This window comes from Phoenix dactylifera, chromosome 2, assembly GCF_051530095.1.
Source record: "Phoenix dactylifera cultivar Ajwa chromosome 2, Ajwa_hap1_PhDact_Kaust_v1.1, whole genome shotgun sequence".
In the NCBI taxonomy this organism is placed as follows: Eukaryota; Viridiplantae; Streptophyta; class Magnoliopsida; order Arecales; family Arecaceae; genus Phoenix; species Phoenix dactylifera.
The window spans coordinates 24,669,680-24,697,145 of record NC_143191.1 but is presented as its reverse complement, the minus strand read 5'-3'; the positions used below and the strand labels follow the sequence as shown (position 1 = coordinate 24,697,145).

General features: G+C 38.4%; 3 protein-coding genes across 7 annotated transcripts; 1 reads left to right on the top strand and 2 right to left on the bottom strand.

Annotated features, from left to right (window-relative positions):
- Positions 1-78: 78 nt before the first annotated feature.
- On the bottom strand, positions 79-4,152 carry LOC120105655 (uncharacterized). Its single transcript, XM_039118326.3, has one exon. The coding sequence runs from the start codon at positions 3,062-3,064 to the stop codon at positions 125-127; it is 2,940 nt and encodes a 979-aa protein (XP_038974254.1). The 5' UTR covers positions 3,065-4,152; the 3' UTR covers positions 79-124.
- A 5,263-nt stretch (positions 4,153-9,415) lies between these two features.
- On the bottom strand, positions 9,416-15,911 carry LOC120112132 (RNA-binding CRS1 / YhbY (CRM) domain protein). 4 transcript variants are annotated; one of them, XM_088715675.2, is made up of 5 exons: positions 15,640-15,911; positions 11,409-11,470; positions 10,981-11,327; positions 10,265-10,666; positions 9,416-9,651 (listed from the first exon to the last, which is right to left on the bottom strand). In XM_088715675.2, exons 1-5 carry the CDS (start codon positions 15,741-15,743, stop codon positions 9,499-9,501), a joined length of 1,068 nt encoding a protein of 355 aa, XP_088571801.1. In that variant the 5' UTR covers positions 15,744-15,911; the 3' UTR covers positions 9,416-9,498. The 4 variants fall into 4 exon arrangements, with proteins under 4 accessions (XP_088571801.1, XP_038986706.2, XP_038986709.2 ...); XM_039130778.3 differs by having other exon boundaries at positions 10,981-11,470; positions 15,640-15,910; XM_039130781.3 differs by having other exon boundaries at positions 10,981-11,428; positions 15,640-15,910.
- Positions 15,912-20,771: 4,860 nt separating this feature from the next.
- On the top strand, positions 20,772-23,918 carry LOC103718460 (uncharacterized). Of its 2 annotated transcripts, none has more exons than XM_008807297.6 (2): positions 20,772-21,082; positions 22,562-23,918. In XM_008807297.6, the coding sequence occupies exon 2, from the start codon at positions 22,577-22,579 to the stop codon at positions 23,696-23,698; it is 1,122 nt and encodes a 373-aa protein (XP_008805519.3). In that variant the 5' UTR covers positions 20,772-21,082; positions 22,562-22,576; the 3' UTR covers positions 23,699-23,918. The 2 variants fall into 2 exon arrangements, with proteins under 2 accessions (XP_008805519.3, XP_088571800.1); XM_088715674.2 differs by lacking the exon at positions 20,772-21,082 and adding an exon at positions 21,118-21,305.
- Positions 23,919-27,466: the final 3,548 nt, after the last annotated feature.

Sequence of the window (27,466 nt, the reverse complement as noted above, 5' to 3'; positions counted from 1 at the left end):
GCTCTTCTATATGAAAAACAGGAACTACATGTACTTATCAAGTATCAGAGTAAGAAAACTCTAAGAACAAAGCTAGGATTTATATCAATCAGCACAATTGAAATGCAAAAAGTTCAATGCTCCTTCATATCTTGCTTCTATATCTAACCAACTTTGCTAGTGTTTCTTGAGCAGCCAGTGTTTGGGCATGATTATGCCCAAGCATCACAGTTCTAATGCTAATGCAAGTCCTGCAGAGTTCCTCCCCACTGTCAAAATGCCCTCCTCTAAGCAACAGCTTAGCTCTGGTCTCCAGCAATGTGGCCTTGAGCAGTGTCACATCTTGCCATGCATACTCATCCACCCTCTGGTTCGAATGCAGCTGCTTCTTCCAGCATAGCGAGCCATGCTGCCAATCTTGTATCTGGGACACAAATGATTTCTCCACCTCCTCGAGCACATTCGTGCATACCTTCAGCAGCTCCAGAGCCGAGTTGCACCTCGAGAAGGTCATGAACGATCGGATCGCCAAGGGAAGAGCTGCTTTCTTGATGAAGAGGACCATGTCCACTGCCTTCAGCTGGACAATGGGGGGTTCTGACTTGAACCCAAAGACAAGGAATGCAGAAGCCCAGAGGTGATCCGAGTTCAGCATGGCATTGCTCGCCTTCCTCACGCCCTCAACCGTGGCCTTGGCCGGCGGCAGCCCACCTCTCCTCTTTGCGAACATTTGCGTGATCGGGTGGAATTGGATCCAGCAACCCGGGTGCCTCAAGGTTCTCTTTGCCAGGCCAAGTTTAACCAGCGCGAGAGCAGATTCCACCTCGTTCTTTCGAGAATGGTGAGCTAAACAGCAGCTGGTGTAGCAGCCCAAGGCCATGGCAAGACCTTTTCCCCATTGATGAAGGCCATTCTCTTTTGCAGGCAGCTTATGAGCTGCAGCAGCCAATAGATTTGAGGAGACGGGGGCAGGAGCAATCCAAGCACCGGCAAGAACCATTCGTGATGCAAGACTTCTTCCTTTATCTCTATCCAAAATGGCAAAGCAGAACACCAAGACCTTCATCAGGTAAGGATTATTCCTGCAGGATCCATCATCAGTAGAACCCGAACAAAAGAAGTTCTCGCCGATGGAGATTCTCTCGATGGCTTCGAACAGCGCAGATGGAGAGATCGCTAGCTCGGATAGCAGCGATCCAATCACCCACAACCCGAAGCTTAATCTTCCTAATCTCTCATCAAATTTTCTTAGCACTTCCAGTTCTTCAGCAGGGTAGTCCTTCTTCCGTCTTCCTCTGATCAGCAGCATCGAGTCGGCCAAAGAGAGAGGTGGGAGTTGCATGGGCTCGAAGACCATCACCTTCGCGAGCCGGGTCGTCACAATGACATGGGTAGCTCCGGTGTTCCTTGGAATGAAATCATGCAGGTCCTTTCCTTCCCACCATTCCTTCTCCGTCTCAAGATTGTCGATGACCAGCAAGTAAGGCACATCTCTGAACAGCTCCCTCTTCAACCTCTGGAATGCGTCGAACTCTTGCTCATCGAAGCTCCTTATCCTCGCTCTTTCCTTCTCAGCTTCGGCGCTGACATCCAGTCCCAGATTCATCGATAGATTCAGTATATTCTGCCTGAAATACCTTGCCTCTCCGCCAACCCACAATACCATCCTGTATCTCTGAGAGTATCTGTGAGCAAATTCCAGTGCAAGCTCTGTTTTGCCGATTCCCGATATCCCATTTATACATACTACGCTCGCATTACCATGACCCTTGCAGCCCCCGCTTCTTGATTTCTTGTGTTTTGATCTCTGCTTCTGCAGCCGGCTTCCTTTGCTTGTCGTCTCGATCGCCGGATCGATCCAAGCCTCCAAAGTAGGCTCTTTGCACTTTCTCATTTCCAAGCTGATGTATCTCCCATTTGTTCTCACTGTATCACTCTCCTCATCAGCAAATCCATCGGAAAATCCACGGCTAGCCAGCACAGGCTTTGGACACTCCATTTCATGGACATCGCTGCATCCAAAGAAGGCAGCTTCGATCTCTGTCAGCTCCTTCTCCCTCCCAACAAAATGTCTGTTTCGAGGAAACGGTAATTCCTCAAAACCTTCAGTCTCCTTCTCGGCGATGCTATTCCTTCCAAGCTTTGATTGCAAGATGGTGACGGTTTTCGATACACAACTCCTCCAGTTGCTGTCATTTGATTCAAGCTTAAACTCGTTGCTCCTGGTCATCCCCTCAAAGGCCTCCCTGCATTCCTTATCCTCTGACTTCCCATCGAAAAGACGCCCGATCTCCGAAAGCTCGGTATCAAACAAAAGAGGGATGAGATTTTTCTTCTGAGCAAAGAATCTGATCTCCTCTACGCTGAGAGCATTAAGAAAGGTTGACGGAGTCACGACAACAACGCCGAAGGTCGCCGCGCATATGATTCGATCGGCAATCTCATGGCTCTGCGTATCCGAGTACTTCGCTCGATCAGCAACGAAGGAGGCTATTCCTTGGAGCTCAAGCTCAGCCTTGAGCCACTTACAGAAGCGAATGAGATTAAGGTTTTGGCCATGGAATCCAATGTAGACATCACAGCTGCGGAGCTTCGTATTGGAGGAAGGGGAGACAGGGCCGCCTTTGGTGATAGAGATTCGGGGGACAGGGAAGGAGAATGAGATTCGGGCCGCATCGGAGAACTTCGGCTTCTGATCACTCGGGTCGATGGGGAAATCATATCTCTCTGATGGGGGAGTGTAGGAAGTGCTTGGGATGTCATCAGAATGAGAACCAGAGTAAGAGGTTGGAGATGGGAGTGTCGCTGATGGAGTGATGTTGCTCTCTGGTGGCGGTTCCAAGGCCCTTGGAGATATATAAGGCGATTGTAATGCCGAAACAAATGCAGAGGAAGGTGGGGAGGGGGAGTTCAAGTGCGGAGAGATTGAAATGGAAGGAGAGATGGGAGCAGACTTCTCGCCATTATCGGCCGAGGATCCTGCTATTTTGATGGTCAATGTCCTTGTGTTTGGTTCTGTGGGATCCTGGAACTCTTCAGCAATGGGAAGGTCCCGAGGAGCTTCAGGTGGAGATGGCTCATCCATGAAGAAAATGAAGCTTCGTGGAGGTTATCAAAATGTTTTGAGTATTCCAACAGGCAACAGAAGAGTATCTAAAGAATGAAGATTGAAGACAAGAAGAAAAATCACAAGCTTCGTCTGTTACTTGATAAATTTGAAACATTTGCAAAGAAAATCACTACCTATGTTCATTGGAATGGAATGTGTGAAAAACCTGAAGAAGCTTCCCTTGGAATGGAAAATTTGATAAAAGCCCACAAATATGAAGGAAAGGAAGAACTTACTTTGTGTATTCATATCTCAAGCATGAGATTCTCATCTCAATGGAATAACTTTGCCTCCAGCTGCTGAAAGTGAGATTAAAGATTCAATAACAGCATTAGCTGAAGAGGAGACATTAACCTGAGATTATATCTCCTCTGCCCATGCCTCCTTTTGTTGCAACACATGGAAAGATCTAAGCTTTTGTCCCTACAAAAATGGATGATAAAAGGTGGTGGCCCATAAACACCAATCAAATGAGAAAAAAACGGTGCAGTTCCCAGACTAATGTCCACTGAGGAGAAATAAGAGCAAGGTTAGAAAAAGAGAAGCTAAAACAAGATCATCTGAACCAAGACACAGGAGAACAACACATTCGGAGGAAGGCACAGGAGAAGCATATATTTTCCCAAAAATCAGACTGCTATTGAGGGGAAACCAAAGAGAGGTAGAACCGTAGAAGAGGGTGGCCTTAACCAAAGCCCATGAGTTGTTAATCTCAAGAGAAATGGAATCTGATGCATGGGTTTGGTCAGCTAGATGTTGTGGTATTTATATAATATTATACATTTCAACATTGTGTTTTGAAAGGGAGGCTGCAGATCTTGTGTTTTGAACAGTGATAGTTCCCTGTCTCTGCCTTTGTTTTCTGTGTTGGGTGCTTTATTTTGCGCTGTTCCAAGCTGGGTCCTCACAGGAAATAAAGGGGAGGGCTGGTAAAAGGGCATTGGGAAGGGAACCAGACCTCAGTTCTCGTTGGTTGGGGAGCTTCAAATGGCCAAAAGAAGACAAGCTATAATATTGGTTGGGGGAGCTTCAGCATTGTACTCATCTGCCATTGGGTTTTGTACTGGAATTTGGAGCAAAGACCAGTCCAACTGCAACATCAAAGAAGGTAGGAGTCCTTTAGCAAAAAAAAAAAAAAAAAGAAGGTAGGGGTCCAGCATTCAAAAATTCACACTAGAACTCCCCCTCCCTGAGTCTGACCACGTTAAAGGCTTGGCAGGCTGGGGACCGGCTAAAGGCCAGCTATTTTGCATTCCCCTCCCTTGGTCGCAGCATGACTCGTTTTTGACCAAGTGGTGCAGAGACCACTGGGCTCACCAGTCACCAGTGCCATGATGAAATCCAAGTAAAATCCAAGTAAAATCCAAGTATCTGTTATTGTAGCAGGAGAAAGTTAAATGCTTGTTTAGACTGAAAAGCTAGCACTCACTCAATATAATTGAAGTTGGACTGCACATTTTACATTTGCTCAAAAAAAAAGTAAAAAAAAAAAACAGTCATTTTTATTATTATGGAACCAAAATATATCACCCTGTAGGGTGTTCAAGAAAAAAATGATGGTTGATCCACTTTGGTTGTTAAAAATCTAATAAATGTTGAAAATTGGGATGCTAATATAAAACTGACCTCCTAGCCGGATTTGGTTTTGCAACTTTTTGCCAGCCATATTACCAAAACATTTTCTATTTGATATTTTGATGCAAGGGGGCACAGCACATTATTAGGGTTTCCCGGCCTTGTGTTTAGGAAACCAAGTTAAATATCAAAATAATAGAATTTCTTGTTCCCAGAAAAAAAAATTGCAGCCCAATAATCTATTATATATATATATATATATATATATATATATATATATATATATATATGAGGATTGATAACTTACTCTCTGTTATGGTAGGTTATCAATCTACCCATTTTTTCATAGACAAAAAATACTCTTAGTTTTTATAACTCTTAAGGATATTTTATATCTTTTTACAATCCCACATTAACTCACCCTCTTAACCTCCCAATTAATACTCTCTCCCTCTCTCTCTCTCTCTTCGGTGTACACATATATGTACAGGTATACATATATGTACATGTATACATATATCTATATATATACATTTATCTATACATATACATATATGTATATGTATATCTATATGTATACATATATGTATATGTGTGTGTGTATATATATGTATACAAATATGTATATGTATATATATATGTATACATATATATGTATACATATATATATATACATACATACATATATATATGCATACATATACATATGTGCATACATGTACATATATGTATATGTGTATATGTGTGGGTGTGTGTGTGTATGTGTGTGTGTGTGTGTGTGTATTTGTATGTATATATATATATTTATTTGTATATATATATATGTATTTGTATGTATTTGTATATATATATATATATATATATATATATATATATATATGAGAGAGAGAGAGAGAGGGAGGGAGAGAATATTAATTGGAGGGTTGAGAGGGTGAGTTAATGTGGGATTGTAAAAAGACATAAATACCCTTAGCAGTCATAAAAAGTAAGGGTATTTTTTGTCCAATGAAAAATGAGTAGATTGATAATCTACCATAACAGAGAGTAGGTTATCAATCCCCTATATATATATATTAGTCAATCTTGCACTGCTTGGTGTCTGACCACCTCGGAAAGCCTAGATAGCCCCTCCCTCTTCCCCAGACATCTTTTTTTTTCGTCCCAATAATTTCAAATTCTAAATTTTTTAAATTTTGAAAAGTCAAAGTTACACAAGCCTTCCACATGGCAGCTATAACTTAATACACTTAGGGTACAATTGGTTCGTGACTAGAACTGGAATAGGAATGAATTGAAATGGCTATATTCTCCGATATATTTTGTTCGCGACCGAAATTGGAATCGGAATTGAAATAAGATTTAAATATCAGGAGGGAGTAGGAATTGAATTTTAGAAAATTTGAATATTTTTATTTTTTTTTAGAATCGGAGGAATGAGACTCCCCCAACTAAATAGCTGGAATGGGAGTTATTTCTATTCTCGTTCCATAGTCCAACTCCTTTCAACCAAACATATCTTTAATGTTTACTTTTTATTTATTTATTTATTTTTAAATGAGGGGACAGGATGTTCTTCTTCGCTGATCCAGCAAAACCATCTCCCACAAATCCAGCACTGGGGTCATCCACCTGCTTTCCGGTCAAAGTGGAATGGAAGATGTCTCCTTTAAATAATGTGTTGCCAACCATTAAGATCCCTTTTCGAGCCATGAAAGGTCCAATCACACTCTCTCATGTAGTCATGTGACATCCTCTAATATAGGGGTCCAAGTTTCTTCCCCTTCAAAGCCTCTAGCTCAACGCAAGGGACCAAAAGCCACCAAGCAATGACCGTCCTTAAACGAAAGGTTGTTTGAATATACTCCTAATATCAGTTCTGACTTCGTAATCTAACCACTACCTTCTAATATTTATGACAAAAATTTCACCTAAACTATTTTATAGGAGGATATATGCAATAAAAGTACTGGTGATTAAAGTAGAAATTAGAATGATTGTTTGCATAATGAAAGAGCAGCAGTGATCAGTATGTCCACACAAAGCTCTAGATTTGTCCGTTGGTTTTGCATAAATTTTTAGATTTTTTATTTTTTGGTACAATGGTTGTTCATGCTGATCTTGTATGAGTACAGCTAGCAAAGTCATAAAAAAAAAAATTGGGGCGAAGAGAGGAGGAACAGACACATGACTCTCCTAAAGACCCTTCCGAGTATTGAGCAGTAAAGAAAGCAACTCAGTCAGCAACCCTATTCGACTTTTGGTAGATATGAGCGGCCTGAAAGGAGCTACAATCTCTCACCAGCCTGCATATGTCACAATACAATGGCTGTCCGTCTCCATTCCTATACTCGTCTTGAATCCACTTGATCGCAATGGTAAAGTCTTCTTCCAGATAAACTTTGCGGTTTGCTTATATGCAAGAGTTTCTTAAGGGCCAATATGGGAGAAATAATAAACAAAATTGAAGGGGACCAGAGAGAGATTGCAAACTATTATATATCATTCAATTATCCAAGCTGATGTTACCAATGACTCTGCAGCAAATGGTGCCCCGAGAAACCGACAGGATGCATATTTTGAGACAAATAGTAAGGTAATATGTGGCACTAAGTACTAAAAGCAGAGGTGAGTGGGAGAAAAAAAAATGAGTCATACTAATTTGAAGAATATAATTGGCATGTAGAGACTTATTTCTTTCACATTGTCACAAACAACATAACCTCACCCATGGTCCTCCTATAGATGATTTTGAAACTTGGCTGCTCACAAAGTCTCAAACCAGTGTGGCAACACTGCAAACCAATAGCATCATGACAAGTGGAATAGAGAGGGGAGTGCTTGATGGTGGGAATATGATGATACCTCTACCCTAACCAACATATTGAGGGTACTTTATTTCTTGCTGCTTGAGGATTGGGTATTGAAGAATAACTTACCCTCTCATTGCTGTCTTTGTCATGGGCCACACTTCAAACACCATGAGTACCAGATGTTCAGGAATCTTCCTTTGGCACTGGTTCTCTAGTGAATAAAGAATTCAGTATCTGTACGCTGAGGGACTTTCAAATCCATAACACTTGTAAAAAGCCTCAGGATAGCCCAAATGATAACATCTTGTAGCATACAACAATAATCTATCAGTCCCATTACATATATAGCATTGGCAGTTAAACTATGTTGTCAACATAAAATTTCATTGTGACAGAACCAAAAGATACCAGAAAGCACTGCAACTCCCTCAGTATCAGTACCCTTCAGATTTGTAAAGTTGAATGAGTTATTGGACCTTACTCTCTATGGTTTTTCTCTTCTCTTCAAGAAGACTTTTATAACTATTTGGCAGTATCTAGCACATTTACCCCATGCGTGGGACCAAAGATGTTGATGATGCTTTGTACTGGAGGCAAGTGTCCATCCCTCCTGACCAGGACATAATGTGCAACTTTCTGCCAATGGAACACCACACAGATGGGGGATTTTAAGATGTCTGGTTTGGTGGATACTGGAAGAGAGCAACAAAGACAAGTTTAAAGGTACCAAACAACTATGAGAAACCCATACACTAAAGAAAGATGCACCTTTTGGGCACTTCTTGATGCTTTTGTAAACCATAGGCCAATGGAACTACAACAAGTGCAAGTGGAGGGAGTGCTCATCTCACCACCAACTTGTTATGTTCTTGCTCTGTCTTTTCTCCTTTTGGAAGTGCAACTTTTGGCATGTAACCATAGCAAGTGAATGTGGCATTTCTTTTTCTCTTTCCTCCTGAAAAGGGAGCACAGAACCCCAGTTTACTAAATAATTTTTTGCTATACATTGAGTTATTGGATTGTAAGTTGTAAGGCTTTCCATAAAGGCTAAATTAATTTCTTGCAGTTTATATGCGATATGGTTGCAGGTCTCTAGGGTTTCAAAGAAGCTCATGCATGGTGAGGTTGGCAATTCTACAAATCAGTGAGCGAGCCGGCCAAAAACCATAATAAAACATCAAGGCTGAATGCAGAGAGAATTGCTTCACTGCAAAGGATATGAAAGGACAACAGCTTCATGGTCATCTTCTTGGCGACCGAGGTACATTTGCAGGCAAAGCTTTAGCATTCTCCGACTCGAATCTACCAGAAATTGATCAGGCAAATGATATTTACCCCATGACATGCCTTCTTGGTGGGACCAAACCGCAACATCATTAAGTTGCAAGATCTCTTTACCAACCAAGGAACATGTGCATACGATTGACACCGTACTTAAAATTAAGAGAAAAAATGGTTTAAAATTTTCAATAGACAACAGCATACATAGAATCTTGGATAATTTATGAATTTTCTCTATTCACAATAGATTCTTGGAACCTATCACAATGATTCTAGGAAAACATCAGAGAAAAAGATGGGATAGAGAGGAATGCCAATACAGATGTAACAAGAAATTCTTGACAAAATAACAATATCATATTTATCTAACATTATCTACAACATTGTTGGAGTTTTAATTAATTTTTAGGTCTCCTAGAACACTGCAACAACTTATCAGGCCGTCAGTTCATATCAAATGAGGAAATTTATATCGGCTTGGACACAGACCAGGATTTTTCCTTTCTCTGTTGGTGGTAGTGGCGATCAGCAATCCTACTACGAGTGAAGTGCCTTCAGCTCACTCATCGAATTGGTGGGAACCTTCTATCAAGTGATCTGTTGGAATTCTTCATCGTACAAAAGTATATGTAAGAAGATAATGGGCTGTAGTCAATGCGGATTGCAGAAAAAGGTCCTTTGTGATCAAACATATAGAAGTCAATTAAGAAACAATTTCTACCAAAAAAGTAAAGAAAAACCCATTTAATTAGTATTCATGGAGTTGCCAGTAGTAGTCTGTTCATGCTTTTTATACAGGGCAACATGCTTCTGGTACTCCTCTAGCTCTTTTTCCAGCTTCTCGATATACTGGCTGGTGTGTTCAAGAGATTGCTCAAATCTATATTTCTCCAGGGCCTGCAAACATTTACAACGGGTCAGTCAGAGAAACTGAGGAGAGGAAAAAAATATATCTTTAGCTGATGGAAACAGTAACAGTTCTCACTAATTCATAAATCATAAGGTTCTAAAATTTTCATTAACACTGTTAAGAATGTAGCTCAGGAGCAAAAATGCACAGATGAACATTAGGAATACATGGTGCCAAAGCAGCGAATGCCTTGGTGATTTGGTGGTTCCTGGGAGGTTAAGAATCTCTTTGGCATGTACATAAGCAAAGTTCAACAATGACATGTTTAAGGGGTGACCTATGTAAGTGGAATTGCAATTCCCAACTTGGTCAGCAGGAGCATGTGGCATGAGCCTTGTACCAGAGTAACAACATTTGGATAAGAGAACTAAGGTTTCTAGAGGTATTGTATGTCCATTGGATTAATCATGCTGAACAAGATCGGCCATGATGGTGCAAAAGGATATTTAAGGGTGGCATAGTGCACAAGGCTCCCACCATTGAGGGCTCCAGGGAGGGTCAGATGTACTCCCACCACTGTGTGAATGGACATTAACAATATGCAAATGAATTGCACTGAAATGGATATATCACATAAGATAACATGGTTAAAATTGTTACCTTCTGCTTAGAAAGTGTGTCAGGAGGTGACATAACTTCTGGTCGCACATAGTTCTTCCCACGATAAAATATTATAATGTTATTAGGTTTTATATCAATCACGGCGCCTTTGCTGAGTCTTGCCAGCTCCTCAGCATATTCATGAACCTGGCCAGGTCTACAAGGCTTGCATACTACTTTGACGGTTTCATGTTTCTTCCAGTGGAGATGCATGTTGAGAACCACACCACCAAATACTCCCCGTCTCCCAACAGGGACATAATTTTTCTTCTTTTCACCAGTACGTTTGAGGTAGAACCGCTCTTCTTCAGTAAGGATTTCAGGATCATGTTCGGGTCCTGGAGCTTTTGGAATCTCATATTTCCTCAGTTTCTCAATCAGCCATTCTTCTTTCCTTTTAGCCTGAACTACAAACATATGCCAGTCAGGAAGGGTTTAAAACATAAACTATACATCAAGAATAAAGGAAATATAAATATCTTCATCAAATTATATTTACAGTGCAGCCGAATTTTAAATAGCACACTCTAAGGAGATATTGAACCCAAAACTACTTTCACAAGCTTGCAGCTGATGAAGGGATCTGGAGAAGATAAATGTTTCTAAATTTTATCTTTTTGAAAGTAATAAATGACTGTGATGAAAATTCACTGATCTTAAAAAACAATTTTTAAGAAATGGATAAAATGAGAGAGAAAACTAATCATGTATCCAACCTTTTCAAGCTTGTATCTAATCCTGACTTCAGGATTGGGAGATTTCAACTTCTTTTTTGCCTTCAAGCGGTACCACTTGAGCTCATTTAGTTTGGCTTTCCTGGACATTTTCTGCCGCTTAGGCATTTTCATTCCCTTTGTCTGAGCTTGTGATTTGGCACTTGGGTCTTTAAGAGAAAACCTAGCCACATCATCTTCTGTATCCAATGTCACTAACGCGTTGCTTCTAAATCTAACAGGTTGCCACCTTTGCAGGCCAAATAATTTATTTGTAACTGATCTTTGAACTGCCAAAGAAGACATTCCAATGGGCATTGAAAATGACATAGTCTTGTATTCTCTCTGATCTGGACATGAACACAGAGAAAAATGAGAAACCAATGTGAGCCTTGGTACAAATAACATTGGCATCAAGCAACATCCATTACTGAAGCCCGTCCAAGAAGTCCTGCAAGCAAAAGTTGCTAGTAATTTGCACATGCCCCCCCTCCTGAAGAATCAGAAAGTAACTTAATTGAATCATTATCATGAAAACCATAATAATTGAGATGTTTGAAGGTTTTAGAGTGGAAAATACAGTTGATTGACAATATTAGAGCAGCTACAAAGTTGGAGATACTCATGAATATAATCTATGCAGGTATATAGTCCCCTGTGCCATCCAACACTTTTGCTTCTAGGATATTATATAATAAAAGCATAAAGAATTTGATAAATTAACCTTATATATCAGGAACGCCAATTCAAAACAATAAGAAAACTAATTCCTAGCATCAAGAAAGTATATAAAGCAGAAATTATTGCGGCAAATAGTCACCAAAATGGTTGTGCAATTTGGACCAGCCAAAGCACAGGTTCAACCACTCTAAAAGCTATCTTTCAAGTAAATCTTACGGGTAAGTTCAGAAATTATATGCCATGGCAGAATTCATTTGCTAGGTATATTTAGTTACACAAATAACCACACTTGATCTATGTCATGGTTTATGCCCACCAAGCAGTTGACATGTAAGAAAGCTGAATGGCTACCATCAACTCTAACTGGCTAGGCACAAGGTATTGAGTTCATCGCTAGATCCAAGGCAAACTTGGCATGCATTACAGCCAAAAAAAAGGTTAATCAGCCACAAATCAATAAAATTATTATGCCAGCGATGCTCCAAAAGCACATCTTTCAACAAAAAATGAATGGATAGCTTCTACAAAAGATATTCAGCAACCATTCAACAAAAGTTTACAGACTAAAATTTCTAAATGATTTAAGGATAAAAAAAGATTAAGAATGATCTGCAAAGAATCTGATAGCTTTACATGAGTGGTCAAGTACAAAGAGAAAATAAAGAAGAGAAACAAACTTGGACCAACAAAAGCTTCACAGGTCTAAAGGATTTAGATAAAGTAATAAGAACACGTGAAATCCACTGCACTTTCTTCTTTTATTGGAGATAATTGGTAGATATTGAATAATAGGTAAGAGAGAGGACTAAATCTTGCACCCATAAAACATGAGACAAGATACTACCACCTTCTATCACATTGAAAGGACCACCGACAAAGATGGAGGCACGATTCAAGAGGCCTAGCATCTCTTTTGACCACCTTTCACAACAGAAGGATCCTTTATGAGCTCCTTGGACTTTTTAGAGACAATACAAAGAACCTTGCCTTTGGTCTGCTTCTACATGTGGTCTATCAAGTTGGTCATAAATCATGAGGAAGATGATGCCGCTGCAATCCCTCACCAATAATCCAATTGTAAAATGTCTTATGATTCTTTATCATACAAAATATGGACAAGAAGTTCCTAAAAAAGGGAATCTACCAGAGATTTGAAACAAAGAAAATGAGAAAAGTCAATACCACCTTCTTCTCAGGGATGTCAACTTATCATGTACCTTATGAGAGGTGCTTGCCAGCTACTGAGAAAGCCTAATTAATAATAAAGATAAAACATTTATTTAGTCACCATCCCCAATCAGAGCATCCCTAAAGAACAATTGTACTTCTTTCGAGATGGGAAGAAGACCCTAACTTTTGATTCACCACAAACAGCCAGCCTAACAGACCTAGAAACTGCAAGGTGGATGAGACAGTTTGATTTATCAGAGATTTATGCTAGGTTTCAAGTTTCTGAATGAGTGAGAATTAAATTGTGCTGAGGGATGATTGAAGCAGCCTCATCATGGCTAGATTCACATAGATGTTAGTTAAAAAATGAATCTTAATACTTCAAACTTCAAAGTGACCCAAAACCAAGTTATAGATGCTAGCAGACATTGGAAATATATGAACTGAAAGATAATAACATCTTCATGTTATCAACTTTAAGAGAGTGGATTTAATTTATCTTCAAATACTATCCCATTCTTTTCAGATCTCCAAAAACACAATGCAAGGAGTCAAGTGCCTAGCACCTTGGCACTTAGAAAAACCACTAAAAATCAGTGCCCTTTCACTCCATAGGAATTCATCTTCGTTAACTCAAGAAAGTGTAATCAGGTTTGCTAAACAACCTCATATTTGCAAAACAAGTGGCTGCTTATCTCATCATCTTTCCAACAGAAATTACACATTTGGATTGAAAGCCCTAATAAATTTAAGAATACATGCTGCAGAATTGATACATCTTAGAATTTTCTCTAGTGTCATCACATAACAAATAATTTCCACCCTAGCAGGAGCCTGACCAAAGGAAACAAAAGCAGCCAGACTTCAAGACATACCATACTCTATAATCTTTGAAGGACAACTTGGTCTAAAGACTAGATAATTGTGGTCCAGACATACTACATATGCATCGTCCATAGCAATCAAAATGTAATATTATTAAGCAAATTGAGAATAGAATTAAAATCTATATCTTTCAATTTTTTTATCAAAATTTAATACTATTATGCAAACTGAGAATAGAATTAAAATCCACAGCTTTCAATTTTTTACATGACACCCCTAACCTCTATGTTACAAACAACAGGTCCATGTTCCTTTCCATTATAATTACCTATAAGCACTCCCTAAAGCACAGTAATCTCTAAAGCTTAGGAAAAGAGTCTAAAACATGGTATTGCCAACCCAAAGATAAATCCACGACCAAAGTCAATTCCTTCCTCAACTCATTTGGACATCCTTTTTTACTCCCGACATTCAAAATATGGTTAAAAGGAATAAAATCATTTAACTCTATTACACATGGATTAATGTATCCTATGGTACCAGTCATACTGGATTTTGTGTACATACCAGGTAAGTAGGAGAATGGTGCATGGGTACATATCTTCACATCATGCGTTCCAGTCCCTCCTACTAAAAACCTCCTTGAACCTTCTTAAAATCAATTGGCATCAAGAATGCATCTTAAATAAGGCATGGATTGAATTAAACCTTTAAGGAGAGTAATGACATGAGGATAGCCCACATTAGCGTCCATGGTCTGCCGTACTGGTCCGTACCGGCCGGTACGGGCCGGTACGTACCGGTCCGGCCTGGGACCGGTACCGGATCAGCGTGGAATCCGGTACCGGTAGTTTATTGTTAAAGAACCGGTAAGCCACCGGTTCGGACCGGTATGCCACCGGTACGGACCGGTATGGGACCGATTTCGTACCGGTTCGGGCCACCACCGGTACGCCGACCGGTACCGGTATGGCGGACCTTGTTAGCGTCAGTTTTACATATGCTTCTTCCTTGAAGGTAATTTCTCGATCACCAAACTTTTCTCAATATCTTCTCATAGTTTCTATACAGATTCTTTTAGCCCTTCATTTTTCTTTACCAACCATCCCAATGAAACCCTATTCGCTCTCTCACTAAGGTATCCTTCAGTTTTTGTTAGAAATGATCGTAATACTTAAATAAAGTATAAAAATCTTTACAATTTACACATAAAAGACATGAAATTCCATTCTTTTCCTACATTTACCACTTGAAAATTTTGTATTTTCCTCTCCGATGTTTCTATCTTATGTTCTAGACCCCTCCTAGATGCCTGATATATACTGTGTGATATAACACTAGCCTTATTGTTCTCTTAAAAGAAATAAGAGAATGCTCATAAGCATGGGATAATCACTCAAACTCTGGAGTCATGCATCCACTTCATCCATCTTGCTCTGTTCTATAAGAGCTCTGTCTATCTATTTGTCATTCCATCCATAAAACCTCATACACATAAATTACAATAAAGAAAACCTTACTAGGAGGCTACTCATAGATGATTTATTTAGTAAATTAGGTGATGATTGCAACCCGCTCTTCCAACAAAATCACTCAAATGAGCAAGAAAAAACATTAAAATTGAGCTTGCCCATAAATAACGCAGTCCAATTCTGCCATGTCCAACTGAACATGGATGAGGCTGTATGATGCAAAACAAAATTGACAAACCTAAATGAGGCTGATTCAATATACACAACTTTTTCTTCCAAATAAGAATTGTATTTAGAATGGAGGGTGGGGGGGAGGGCAGAAGGACCACAAGTAAACCTCAAAGAGTTTGATTAGGCATCAAAAATCTCAATTTTGATGGCCAACATTCTTAAAAAAAACAAATAAAAAAAATCTACAATGGAATTTAACTGCACCCTCAGGAAATCTAACATTAATAACTAAGTATTGTTAAAGAAACCCTAGATAGGATTCCAGGAAAGGGAAAAGAACTACCTTGGGGGACAGGAAAGAGAGGATTCTAAACACCGATAAGAAGAAATCGCTCCACAGATCGACCTAATCTTCTTACTCGAGAGAAAACGAGAAAAAGCGGCCATGGATGGAGAGAGCACCGCCGGCTCAGGCCCGACTTCGACTCGGCCGCGACGGCGACCGGTGAAGGAGGCGGCGCGGTCGATGTGGTGAGGTTTCGGGGCAGTCACTAGGGTCTTGGACGGGTACAGTAACGGTTCCGGTTGGGCTCACTCCGTTGCTGTGTTCGCCGTCGGATCTCAATGTAACGGATCTCTTTTTGTAACAGATTCACCATTGGATCTTGTTGGTTTGCGATTTTTGATGCATTACTGGGAGCAAATTGGAAGTAACTGATAACCCCATATCATAATGCTAGGGAAACAATTTAACTCGCAGAGATAGGTAAAACATATCAATAGATTTATTCTTCCTGAAAAATACCATTAGTTTTGTTATTAAAAGTGCTAAGTGATATTTTAGTTGCAAACAGTATTAGATTGGTTGATATTACAATTTCGATGGTAGACTTCGTGCTACATGGAACATTATGTTATTTGCAAAAAAAAAAAAATTGAAAGCTTCTCCGATCATCCTTGAGAGAGACATCTGGACAGATGTTAGGTGGCTATCAGGCTAACTTTCTTTAGATATCAATACCCATTCTCTAAAATAGAGTTGCTTGAGAATAGAGCAACTCTATAATTTTTTTGAGTAACATATATTTATAAAGAGGTTAACAGTGCTGCAGACTGAATGACGACATATGTAGCTGATCATACTAGATCTATTTTGTAGACGATTGTGATAGATATTCTTTTTGAACTTTTAGATATTTTATTTTCTGATTCTCACGAATGTATTTATTTTAGATTGGTATGATAATTCAGTTTACTAAAAACTTAAAAGAAAAGAAAAGTAAAGAAAAGAAAAAATTATAACCACAATATGTACTAGATTTGTTGCAGTGAAATATTTGAGCTTTCTAGTTGATATAAACCATGCATGCATCTGCTGCTTTACTAATTGTTTGTAAAAAATTTTACATCTCCTTGTATTTGGTAGGAGATATAGAATTCATGAATAATATTTTTGAGTTAAAAATTCACATTGTTGATTATGATTAGTAGCATCTAAAATGGCTAGAATTTAAAATTTATTTTTCTAATCAAAGTTTAGATCTTAAAGCTGCACTGATGAGTATATAAAATCAAACTTTGGACAACAATATCTGAAACAATATCCTGAATATTAATAGCATCTCACTTGGAACAGAAGTCAAAAATCTTGATTCGCATCCCTTTCCATCTGAGAGAGATCCAAAGTCCCTAGTAGTATTATCCCATCATATTTGTTAAAAAAATAATAATTGTTAGGGGGTGTAAAGGGGGGCCATAAACCTTTTTCTTTCGTGAGGCGCCTTTTGGACAAAGCCGTGAGGGGTATCTCCCATCCTGAAAAGGTGGAGGGACTCTCCAAAGCGGACAATATCTCGTGACGGGACGCAACCTCTTTCTCTGCTCTAACAGATAGGATGCCCCGGGTGCGTGGACCTCCCCCCGCACAATTCTTCCCACTCGGAGGGGTAGTGTTAGGGGTGTAAAGGGGGGCCACAAACCTTTAGTCTCATACTGCTTGAGTAGTGAAAAGGGTTGTGCTTATAAAGGGTCTCCATTCCTTTTTTCCTTGCAAGGTGCCTTTTCGACAAAGCCGTGAGGGATATCTCCCATCCTGGAAAGATGGGGGGACTCTCTAAAGCGGACAATACCTCGTGACGGGACGCAACCCATTTTTCTGCTCTAACGATAATATCTTATATTTATATATTATATATTTTTAAAATTTGGTATAAGTTAATGTAGAGATGCACAACTTTTGTTATTGTGAAAACTGGATTCCTAGCCTGCTGGTACCAACCCTCAATCAGCTATGCCATTGGCATGTTTACTGGAAATATTATTTATTGGATTTGGATGCTAAAACAATCCATTTTAAGATAACACGAATTTTTTGCAAGCAAGAAGGATTTTGTAAAATAATTAACAATTATATTTTTCTTTAAATACAAATAATGCTACAAATATGCGCATTCTAGCCATTATTTCAGTCTGTCTACCCATATAAGGATGGCGACGATGGAAGCAAAACTATCAGAAAACTAAAATATAAATACAAACAGTAATTTTTGAAATCCATTCCAAAGTTCTTTGTTGCAAAATTGAAAGCAGAATTCGGAAGAAAAAAAAAAAAAAAAAAGTAGAATCCAAATCAAATTTGATATGAAAATCAGAATAATCCAAATCGAATTAGCTCATCATGTTTGCCATACAGATCCTAATTTTTGATGTGATTGCTATGACTGCCTTGCACGAATTGGATGTAAATGGCTTGGCTCTCAACATTTAACAACCAATCGATGGACCCAACTCTTTCTACTGGGGACCCCAAGAATTTTATTTTTATCAAATTGACCCAACGATGCAAACAAGTTTTTTTTTTTTTTTTTGGTACATCGGCGACACACATATAACAGGTGTGCATGCAATCTATAAAGTCAGAAAAAAGAAGAAAATATATAGGAGATGCAAACAAGTTTTAACTAATAGATTATGAAAAAAAAAAAGTAGAATCCAAATCAAATTTAATATGAAAAATCAGAATAATCCAAATCCAATTAGCTCATCATGTTTGCCATAGAGATCCTAATTTTTGATGTGATTTGCTACTGCCACCTTGCACGAATTGGATGTAAATAGCTTGGCTCTCGACATTTAACAACCACTCAATGGACCCAACTCTTTCCGCTGGGGACCCCAAAGTTTTTATTTTTATCAAATTGACCCAACGACGCAAACAAGTTTTAACTAATGGATTTGGTCTACGCTCTGCATTGAAGTCAAAATGGACCGATTTAAATAAATCCAGGGAGCAGCAGCTAGCGGCGTGGTGTCGGCATTTCCCGAATACGAAGGGCCGTCCAGATCTGAGTCGAGGGTCGGGATCTCATCTTCGACAAGAAGTGCGCCTCTCGTTCCGGGCACGACTTTTGGCATCTCGCGACCGTTTCGGTTGTTCCGCCGGCAGGTTTTGTTTCGACCCTGCTCTTGAAAGAAATATCATTGATGCCACCAGGAGGAGCAACCTTGAGATCAGTGGAACTTGAATTAGAGGAGAAACTATAAATTTCAAAGGCAACTTGCACCTAGAATTCATGATTGGAGCTATAACCATTTCCAAAAACTTTCATCATGTAACAAATATATATAATTTTTTTTTTAGAAGGTTGAAGGTGTGACTCATGTCTCATAGCATTTCTATATATTATTTTGAAGCAAGAGCAACTAATTCTATGAAGAGTATAGGTGGGTGTAGTAGAGTTGTTGGTCCTAGATTAATTATGTTTAAGATATCAAGAATTATATAAAAAGAATATTTGTGCTACTATCAAAAAAGAAAAAAATCATCTTTTGTTCTTTCTATGCTAAGGAAGAATAATAAAAATGTTAAAATAATGATATTTAATTGATTACTTATACCTTGAATGTTATAACATATTAATCACTATTAAACGATGGAGAACTAGACATTTTATTTTCAAATAAAGTTTCTAGCCACCATCGGCTACCAAAGCAAAGGATATTTTAGGGCTTTTAATTATATATAATTACGTAGTTTGTATGAGTTATTATACAAATTTTAGGCATATTGTGAACTTATAGAGATAGACCGTGAATAAAAATTCTAGTCCAAAAATGGTCAAATGGAGTGTCTGAACATGGCTATGGTCTACGTAATTATATATAATTAAAATCCCTAAAATATCCTTTGCTTTGGTAACTGATGGTGGCTAGAAACTTTATTTGAAAATAAAATGTTTGTATGAGTTAATATACAAATTCTAGGCATATTGTGAACTTATAGAGATAGATCGTGAATAAAAATTCTAGTCCAAAAATGGTCAAATGGAGTGTCTGAACATGGCTATGGTCTATGCCTTCAATTAGAAATTGAGAGCAGGAGATTGTAAGATTTGTGTTTATTATCATACAAAAATAAAGCATAAAAGGGGAAGTGATGTATGATGCCCAAACTTTTATTAATTATAGTGGTTACGTACAAAAGAAGCAATGAAAAGAGGGTATAATATAGTGGAATCAATTCACATGTATGAATAATGGAGCAAGGAAGCTCATAAGTTATTCATGACTCTTCTTTACCTTCTCGCAGCATAAATATCTACATAGATAGAAAGAATTATGGAGGACCGTGTTTGCCGATGATTTTTTTGCCAAAAAGTTTTTTAGCATTTCGTTCCAACCAAATATGCACATCTCAAAGCTTATTTTGTATTTTAGGAAGGGCAAAATTGTAGTAAACAACCATAGAGTTGCGGCTATGAAGACATGCATAGGTGGAAAAAAAACAAGTCATCTAGAAAACAAATATATATATATATATATATATATATATATATATATATATATATATATATATATATAGTGGCATAACAACCACACCGAAGGAAATCCATACTCTTTCTACAAACAGAACAAAAACAACCATAGAGTTGCGACTATGAAGGCATGCATAAGTGGAAAAAAAACAAATCATCTAGAAAACACAATATATATATATATATATATATATATATATATAGTGGCATAACAACCACACCAAAGAAAATCGATACTCTTTCTACAAACATAACAAAATGGTGGAGAACCCACATATCGGTCTCATGTTGCCCACCAATCATAGAGCAGATGGTCATAGAGGCAAGAGCCAAAACACTTTGACCGTCCATTTTTATATAGGATTATATATATATATAACCTTTTTTTTTTGGCACGATAAAAATATGAAACTTTGAACAATTTCTTCTCAGAAAAAAGCTTTGATTATTTTCAATGACATAGTCTTAGCTGACTATTGACCATTTTATCATATCAAACTAATCTAAAAGCAATCGTCAAACAAAATATGCAATGGTCTCGATTGACAAGTCGACACAATCACAACCATTTGGTTTTATTAGCAAACAATAACTCCAAGGTTCCAATTAAAATCTGAATGGCGTAGATCTGTAATTTGCTTATGAACCAAGGGCGGAATAGGTGGCAGCTGGTATCAAACAAAGGGAGAAAGTTCAAACTTGAAATTTTGGTTGGTGACACCACCCAATCCGAAAGGCATTGGCTGAATTGTTTAGAGCGTGATTGACTTGAACTCCGGGCCTCGTAATTGGAATATGGCGCCTTTGGTCTTATAAATCATATTTTGTTAGAAGATGAAGTGAGGAACACCAAAGCAGACATGCCATTGTTTTTATCTGGGGACAGAACAATGGTCTTCAAAGGGTGAGGGGACTTTCAGCAGAAGGGTTTCAAGAGAAACCAAGAGGATTTTGATGAATCTGGTCAATTGAGTAAGTATATCAAATGCTCCTGAACTTGATGTATAAGAGTGGTGGTTATTTTATACTTTTCTGCAACTGTTTTACCTCTTCTTTTTAATTTATGCCTCTAGTCTGTATGCAAATCATCAGATGATTTGGTTCGAATTCTTATCTGAGATGTATAAGATATGGTGATTCAGACAAGGCCTACAAGGGTTTCAATTGCTTTTTGGGCAGATATGAATCATATATAGTATGTGATTAGTAACCTTCAATCTTGCCCCTCTTTTGTTCTCTTTCAATTGTTGTTCAGAAAATTCAGAACAAGTTGATATTTTGATAATTTTCCCTTTTTTTTCTTTTGGCATCTGCTCCCTCTCTCTCTCTCTCTCTCTCTCTCTCTCTCTCACACACACACACACACACACACACACACACACACACACACACACACACACACACACACACGATTATATGGTTCTCATATGCAAAAGTTCATTTTAGATTTGAAATAACTAGAGTATGTCCATATACTAGATCCAAAAATTTTATATTCAACTTTTTTTTTGATGAAGTATATTCAACTGTTAATGTCTGTTTCAATAACCAATGCCTTTGTAACATGATGATCGATTTTTAAAGTATTGCTTATGTTGGCATAATTTTAGGGATTACATAACAACATGTATCAGCCCATATTATGTTTATTTATTAGTGTGATCCTATATCGGTCAGTATTATTTTTCTTTGTTATCATAATCTTATTAGAGCGATTTTAGAGATTACAAAACAACTTGCAAGTATTATTTTTCTTTATTAATATGATCTTATATTAGTCTATATTATTTTTTCTGTATGGAGTCTGTACATGAGTATATATAATCCATGAGATGTACCGAATATGACAGAACGGAGAAATAAAATCACTTGTCTCTTTCTTTTTCTCTTATTTTTTTCTTCTTCTACAAATATTTTAACAGCTTCTTAGCAAAAAAAGGTCATCAAAAAATTGAAAAGAATTAATGAACTCTTGTATCCCTGATGTATTTACTGAATGATGGAAATGCTATGATAAAAAAAGAAAGAGGAGTTAGCATCCTCCCACACGGCCAAACGCCTGTGTTGAGATATGTGAAGTCTCACAACCACCAATTTGTGGTTTTGAACAATTTATGCCTGATATATGTACTTTAAAGTCTCCTTAAGCTACAAGGTGTTAAATTTTAGATATAAGCACACGTTTCTGTTGTTTCCACAACACCATCAACTCAAAACATGGGCAGAAATTAGAGTCCTCACTCATCCAACATGCCACAAAAAAACTGAGCAAAATTGCTGCTACTTTTATTTTTATAGTTTCACTTGTGTTCCAATCAGTGGCCCAGACTGTGATTCGACGATTGATCAGATGAATCACTTCTTACCCTGCTGAAGAGATGCTGTTCATTTAGCTACTAAAACATCTGCAGAATGATGGATGTTTCATGAGCTGTTCTTCTCTGCATGCAGATTGGTGGATAGAAAATGGGTTGTGCTTCTTCCAAGATACTAACCAGGTCGGGAAGCTTCCAACAGGAGGTGAAGCAAAGCAAACAGAGGAAAACTAATGGGTTAGAGGAATTGCTCGTCTCAAAGGATGGAGGAGACAAATTTCTTGCTCTTCTCTGCACTGCAAACACAGTGGCTAGGAGGATCAAGTCATCATCACTGAGAGAGGCAACAATTGAGCCCGCAAATTCCAAAACCATGGACCTTGAAGAGTCTGATAATACTGCAAATCCAGAAAATGAGCTCACAAACATAGAAACGATTAATGCATGGGAGTTGTTGGCTGGCTTGGAAGAAGGTAAAGAAGAAGGAGAGCAGAAGCAGAGGGAGCATCACCATAATGTGGAAAGTTCTAACATTGATAAGGATGGAGATTACAAGTTCATTGTAGGCAATGACTCGATACCGTCAACAAGCTTCAGTTTGATCGAAGATAACAGCAATGGTGCGGTCACACAAACTAGAAGCATCCTCACAGTGGAGGACTATGATGCAATGGTGGCAGGAAATTACTCGTTGGAGGAAGGAAAGTACATGACTGAAACTTGTAGGAGCACAGATGTTCTACTTCCTACAGGTTCAGAGAGCTTGATAAGGGAATGTTCGACAAACTCTGTGATGATGGAGGACAATGGTGTTGAACAAGAGGAGAAGCATGAAGAATTGGAGGTGAAAAGCATTGGAACAGAAGCTGGTGTCCAGGAAAATGTAGATGTAAAACCTGACCAAATGAGTGAAAAGGGTGCCAAGAGAAAAGCAATGGCAAAGGAGCTCACAGCTCTCAAAGTTCCAGGTTTCGAATTCTCGAGGACTGGAAGTCTAAGAGAGTGGCTTAAACTAGGAGGCCAAGTGTTCTCCCCGGGTTCTTATGTCACACCAAAGTTTGGCAATTTTGTCTCACAAGATCCCGGATATGGAGAAACAGGGTGTGTCCATAATGTCTTTGATCCAGATTTGATAGAACAGTTTGAACAGGCCATGAAGCAACTAACAATGGAAGAGGAGTTCGTCCTTAAACAGATTATAGAGAGCTTGGAGGATGGCCATGAGGGAGACATTTCGAGGGTGGAAGTGTCTGAAGAACACATACAAGTATAAAATATAAGTTTAGATTGATGATCGGAGTGAATCACAGAAATATGAATGCCATAAATGTTGTAATATTTTTGTAATTAATACAGATCTTTCATCTCCAAAAAATTTTAGGATATTTAAGGTAAAGTTCTGCATCGATTTATACTTCATAAAATAGTTTGCAATTTCTTATGGATGAAGTATAATAAAATCAGTGATGCAACAGTTGATGCCAAAACAAAAATGTTGCCTCAACAAAGAAACCTATGTCCACAGGGCTCAAGAAGTGTAAGCAAAGCAAGTCTCAAATGCAACATCTGATTGACAAAAGGAAGAAAGCTGAAGTGGTGGGCTGGTTGTTTAATGTGCTCTAATACTGAATTGCCACCCTAGATTGTGATGTTTAGATATGTTCATGTTCATCTTTTTCTGATCTGAAAAACTATAACCAAGTTCTAATGCTTGTTTTTCTTCCTCTTCTTATTCTTATTAGTAATTATTATTGTTATTTTATGAATTCTGCACATGAAACAATTTGAAAACAGAACAGATTTGGTGAATGAACCAGGAAGACTTATCCGCATATTCATGCATCTAAATTTGCAAATCTACACAAGATACGGAGTCCTGGGATGCAATCCTCTTGGTCCAATGTTGGATGAAACTAGCACTGACCAAATCATCAGAATTACAACAAGATTTCCTCATCCTGGGTTCAAATTATTACTGATGCAATGCAGCTGTCGAAACCAGAACCTTTTTAATTTAAACATTCAGTTAGATATAAGAGCAAGATCAATAAAATAGAAGAAAAAGCTGAAATGCTAATCGTTGCTTCACAGAAAATCGAGTCGCTCGTGCTGAAGAGGGACTACAGGCTCTACTTTATAGCAGTGACACCTGTAAGAAAATGCTGTAAGTGCGTGCTAAACAAAAACATCTGGAAGAAAGCAATGGCAAAAATCCATGCATGGAAAATAGAACCATGTTGATCCAAAGAAAAAAAGAGAGGAAAGAACTGAGTGCTAACGTTTCAGGTTTCCTCAGTTGGTTCAGTGGATTCTTATTCGGTGTAAATACTTCCGTTCATATTGGGATAGAATTTAAGTCCTTGCTGAATGAGAAAATTGAGCCAGTGATCTTTCCATGTCATGTTCAATGTATGCCAAGATACACAACACTTTCTTAGGCCAGGTGCAATTTATAGTAGAGGTTGTGAAGGCATAAATAGAGAGGCAGCCACACTGAGTTCATCTGCATCTGAAAGGAGGACGAAATTATGAGGATGATCTTGGCAGCGGAGGCGGCACCATCAGTGGTTGATGGTTGTGCTGCAAAATATTCTGTTATTGAGGCTGAGAGTTCGATCCCAGAACGTCCTGATGCACCTCCTCTGTTTGGAGGCAACCAGGTAGGTCTTGATTTTTTTTAAAACAAATTTTAGAAATGAGGGAGGAACTTTCCTCAGATTTTAATGATTATTTGAAAAAAAAAAGGAGTTTGTACACAAAGGTTGAATAAAGTTTGAACAGAGCAAGTTTATTCCATTCTTTCGGGATTTTTGTTCATTTTTCTTTTCTTTTTTTAAGAAAAAGAGGGTCACCATAATTACACGGATCTAAGTTTTTGGAGATGCACCGTCCAAGATTCAAACCCTGAACGTCTAAGCAAAGGGTTGTAACTTACAATCGGGGTGAGCTCCAATTAACTTTGTTTCAAGATTTTAATCTTTATTCTTGCTTAAAAACCTTTTTTTGTACGTTTTATCCCCTTTTTTTAGCTTTTTGTTCTTCTTCTCCTATTTCTATCTGTTAGAAAATTTTAATTTTTGCTGGGCCGAAGCCCGGCCCAGAGTTAATTTTGCTGTGCTAAAATAGATTTTTTTTGATTCCAAATAATATATATATTGCTAACATTTCAAAGAAATATTTGTTTTTTTGTTAGTAATATATAATTCATTAAATTCTCTATTACAATTGTGATATATTAGATCTTAATTATAATTGTTATTTTGCTACCACAAAATTAGTAATCAATTATTTTAATAAGATAATAAATTATTTTAATATATAATTCATTGAATTCTCTATTGCATTTATGACATATTAGATCTCAATCAATAATTGCTTTGCTAGCACAAAATTGGTAATCAATTATTCTAATAAGATAATAAATTATTCTAATATATAATTCATTGAATTTTTTTTATTGTGTTGCCCAGTAGATACAACCCAAGAGGGGGGGTGAATTGGGTCTTATAAAACTTTTAATCTACTTCTAACACTTTTTAATTAATTATGCTAAGTTGTATAGTTGCACAGTGGAATTTAAACTTAGCAATAGGTTGATTTATCGAATGAGACTTGATTAAGTAAATTGAATATGCTTGCAACTAAAGGATGCGCGGATAAGAGTTAAGCATGCAATTTATCTAGGTAAGTAAGTGAGCAAGATAGACAATGACAAAAAGCATCATAAACACAACAAACATATAGTGGTTCGGTGCACCCCAGCACCTACATCCACTCCCCAAGACCTCTTGGGAATTTCACTATAATCCTACAGATTACAGCCGGTTGTTTTACAAGCTCACAACCCAACTTGTTGTTTTACGAGGTCACAACGAACTCGGTCGGTTTTTCCAGGCTCACCGACTAGAACCACCCGATTGTTTTCACAGGCTCACAATCCAACCCAGTTGGTTTTTCCAAAGGCTCACCAACCACAACCTTACAACGTTGGTTTTTCCCTTTGGCTCACCAACAAACCTTAACCCCTTGATTCAATCCCTTGATTGAATCAAGTTACAAGATATTTTGAGCAAGAGTTTAAATCAAGTACAAGCTTCTCAAATAAGCGAATATAGCAAATATAAACAAGTAAAGTAAAGGGAAGAAGCCCTCAAATAAATTTGTAGATGGAGGAACTCGGCTTCTTCTTTACTTGACCCTCTTCTGATTTTGCACAAGTAGAAGATCACCGAGGCAGCACACGGATGGAGAGGAAGCTTTGGGATTCACTTGGATGCTCTTCTTCTCTCTATTTACTTTGAATGGCCCTTTTGTGCTTATGGGAGATTTTCCGTGTAATCTCTTTGAAATTTTTTTCCTAAATGTTCTCTCCCACTTCCATGCCGTCTTCCCTAGCTCTCCTCTTGATTTTATAGCTTTACATGTCGTGGAACCAGAAATCTAGCCGTTAGAGAGAAAAATAGAGCCGTTGTGCACAGTCTGCAACTCCTGACAAAGTTTCCGTTGGGATCGGAGTCGACTCGCGCGATCTGGAGTCGACTCGGCTGTAGCAGGAGTCGACTCATGCTTTTCTGGAGTCGGCTCGGCAACTGTTCCAGATTTGAATTAAAGTGGTCTTCTCGACTGGGAGTCGACTCGACTTAACCCGGAGTCGACTCGCCAAAATCTGGAGCTGACCTTGCACTTTTGGAGTCGGCTCATCCCATGAAGTCCACGGAGCCAATTTTCAACTTGGCCAACTCGAGTCGACTCGACTGTCCTGGGAGTCGACTCGGCGCTCAGAGCCCGAACTCCCGATCTTCTGTCTTTTGGCTCGTCCAGTCTTGGAGTCGACTCGAACTTCCCCGGAGTCGACTCGGCTCTCAGTTTCCGAAACTAAGTCTTCTGCCCTTTTGGTGTACCGCTGCCTTGGAGTCGACTCGAGCTTTCTAGGAGTCGACTCGGCTCTCAGACACAGCAGATTGGTCTTCTGTCTTCTTTGGGGTCGCGGTGTCTAGGAGTCGACTCGCGTATTGCGGGAGTCGACTCGAATCTCAGAGTC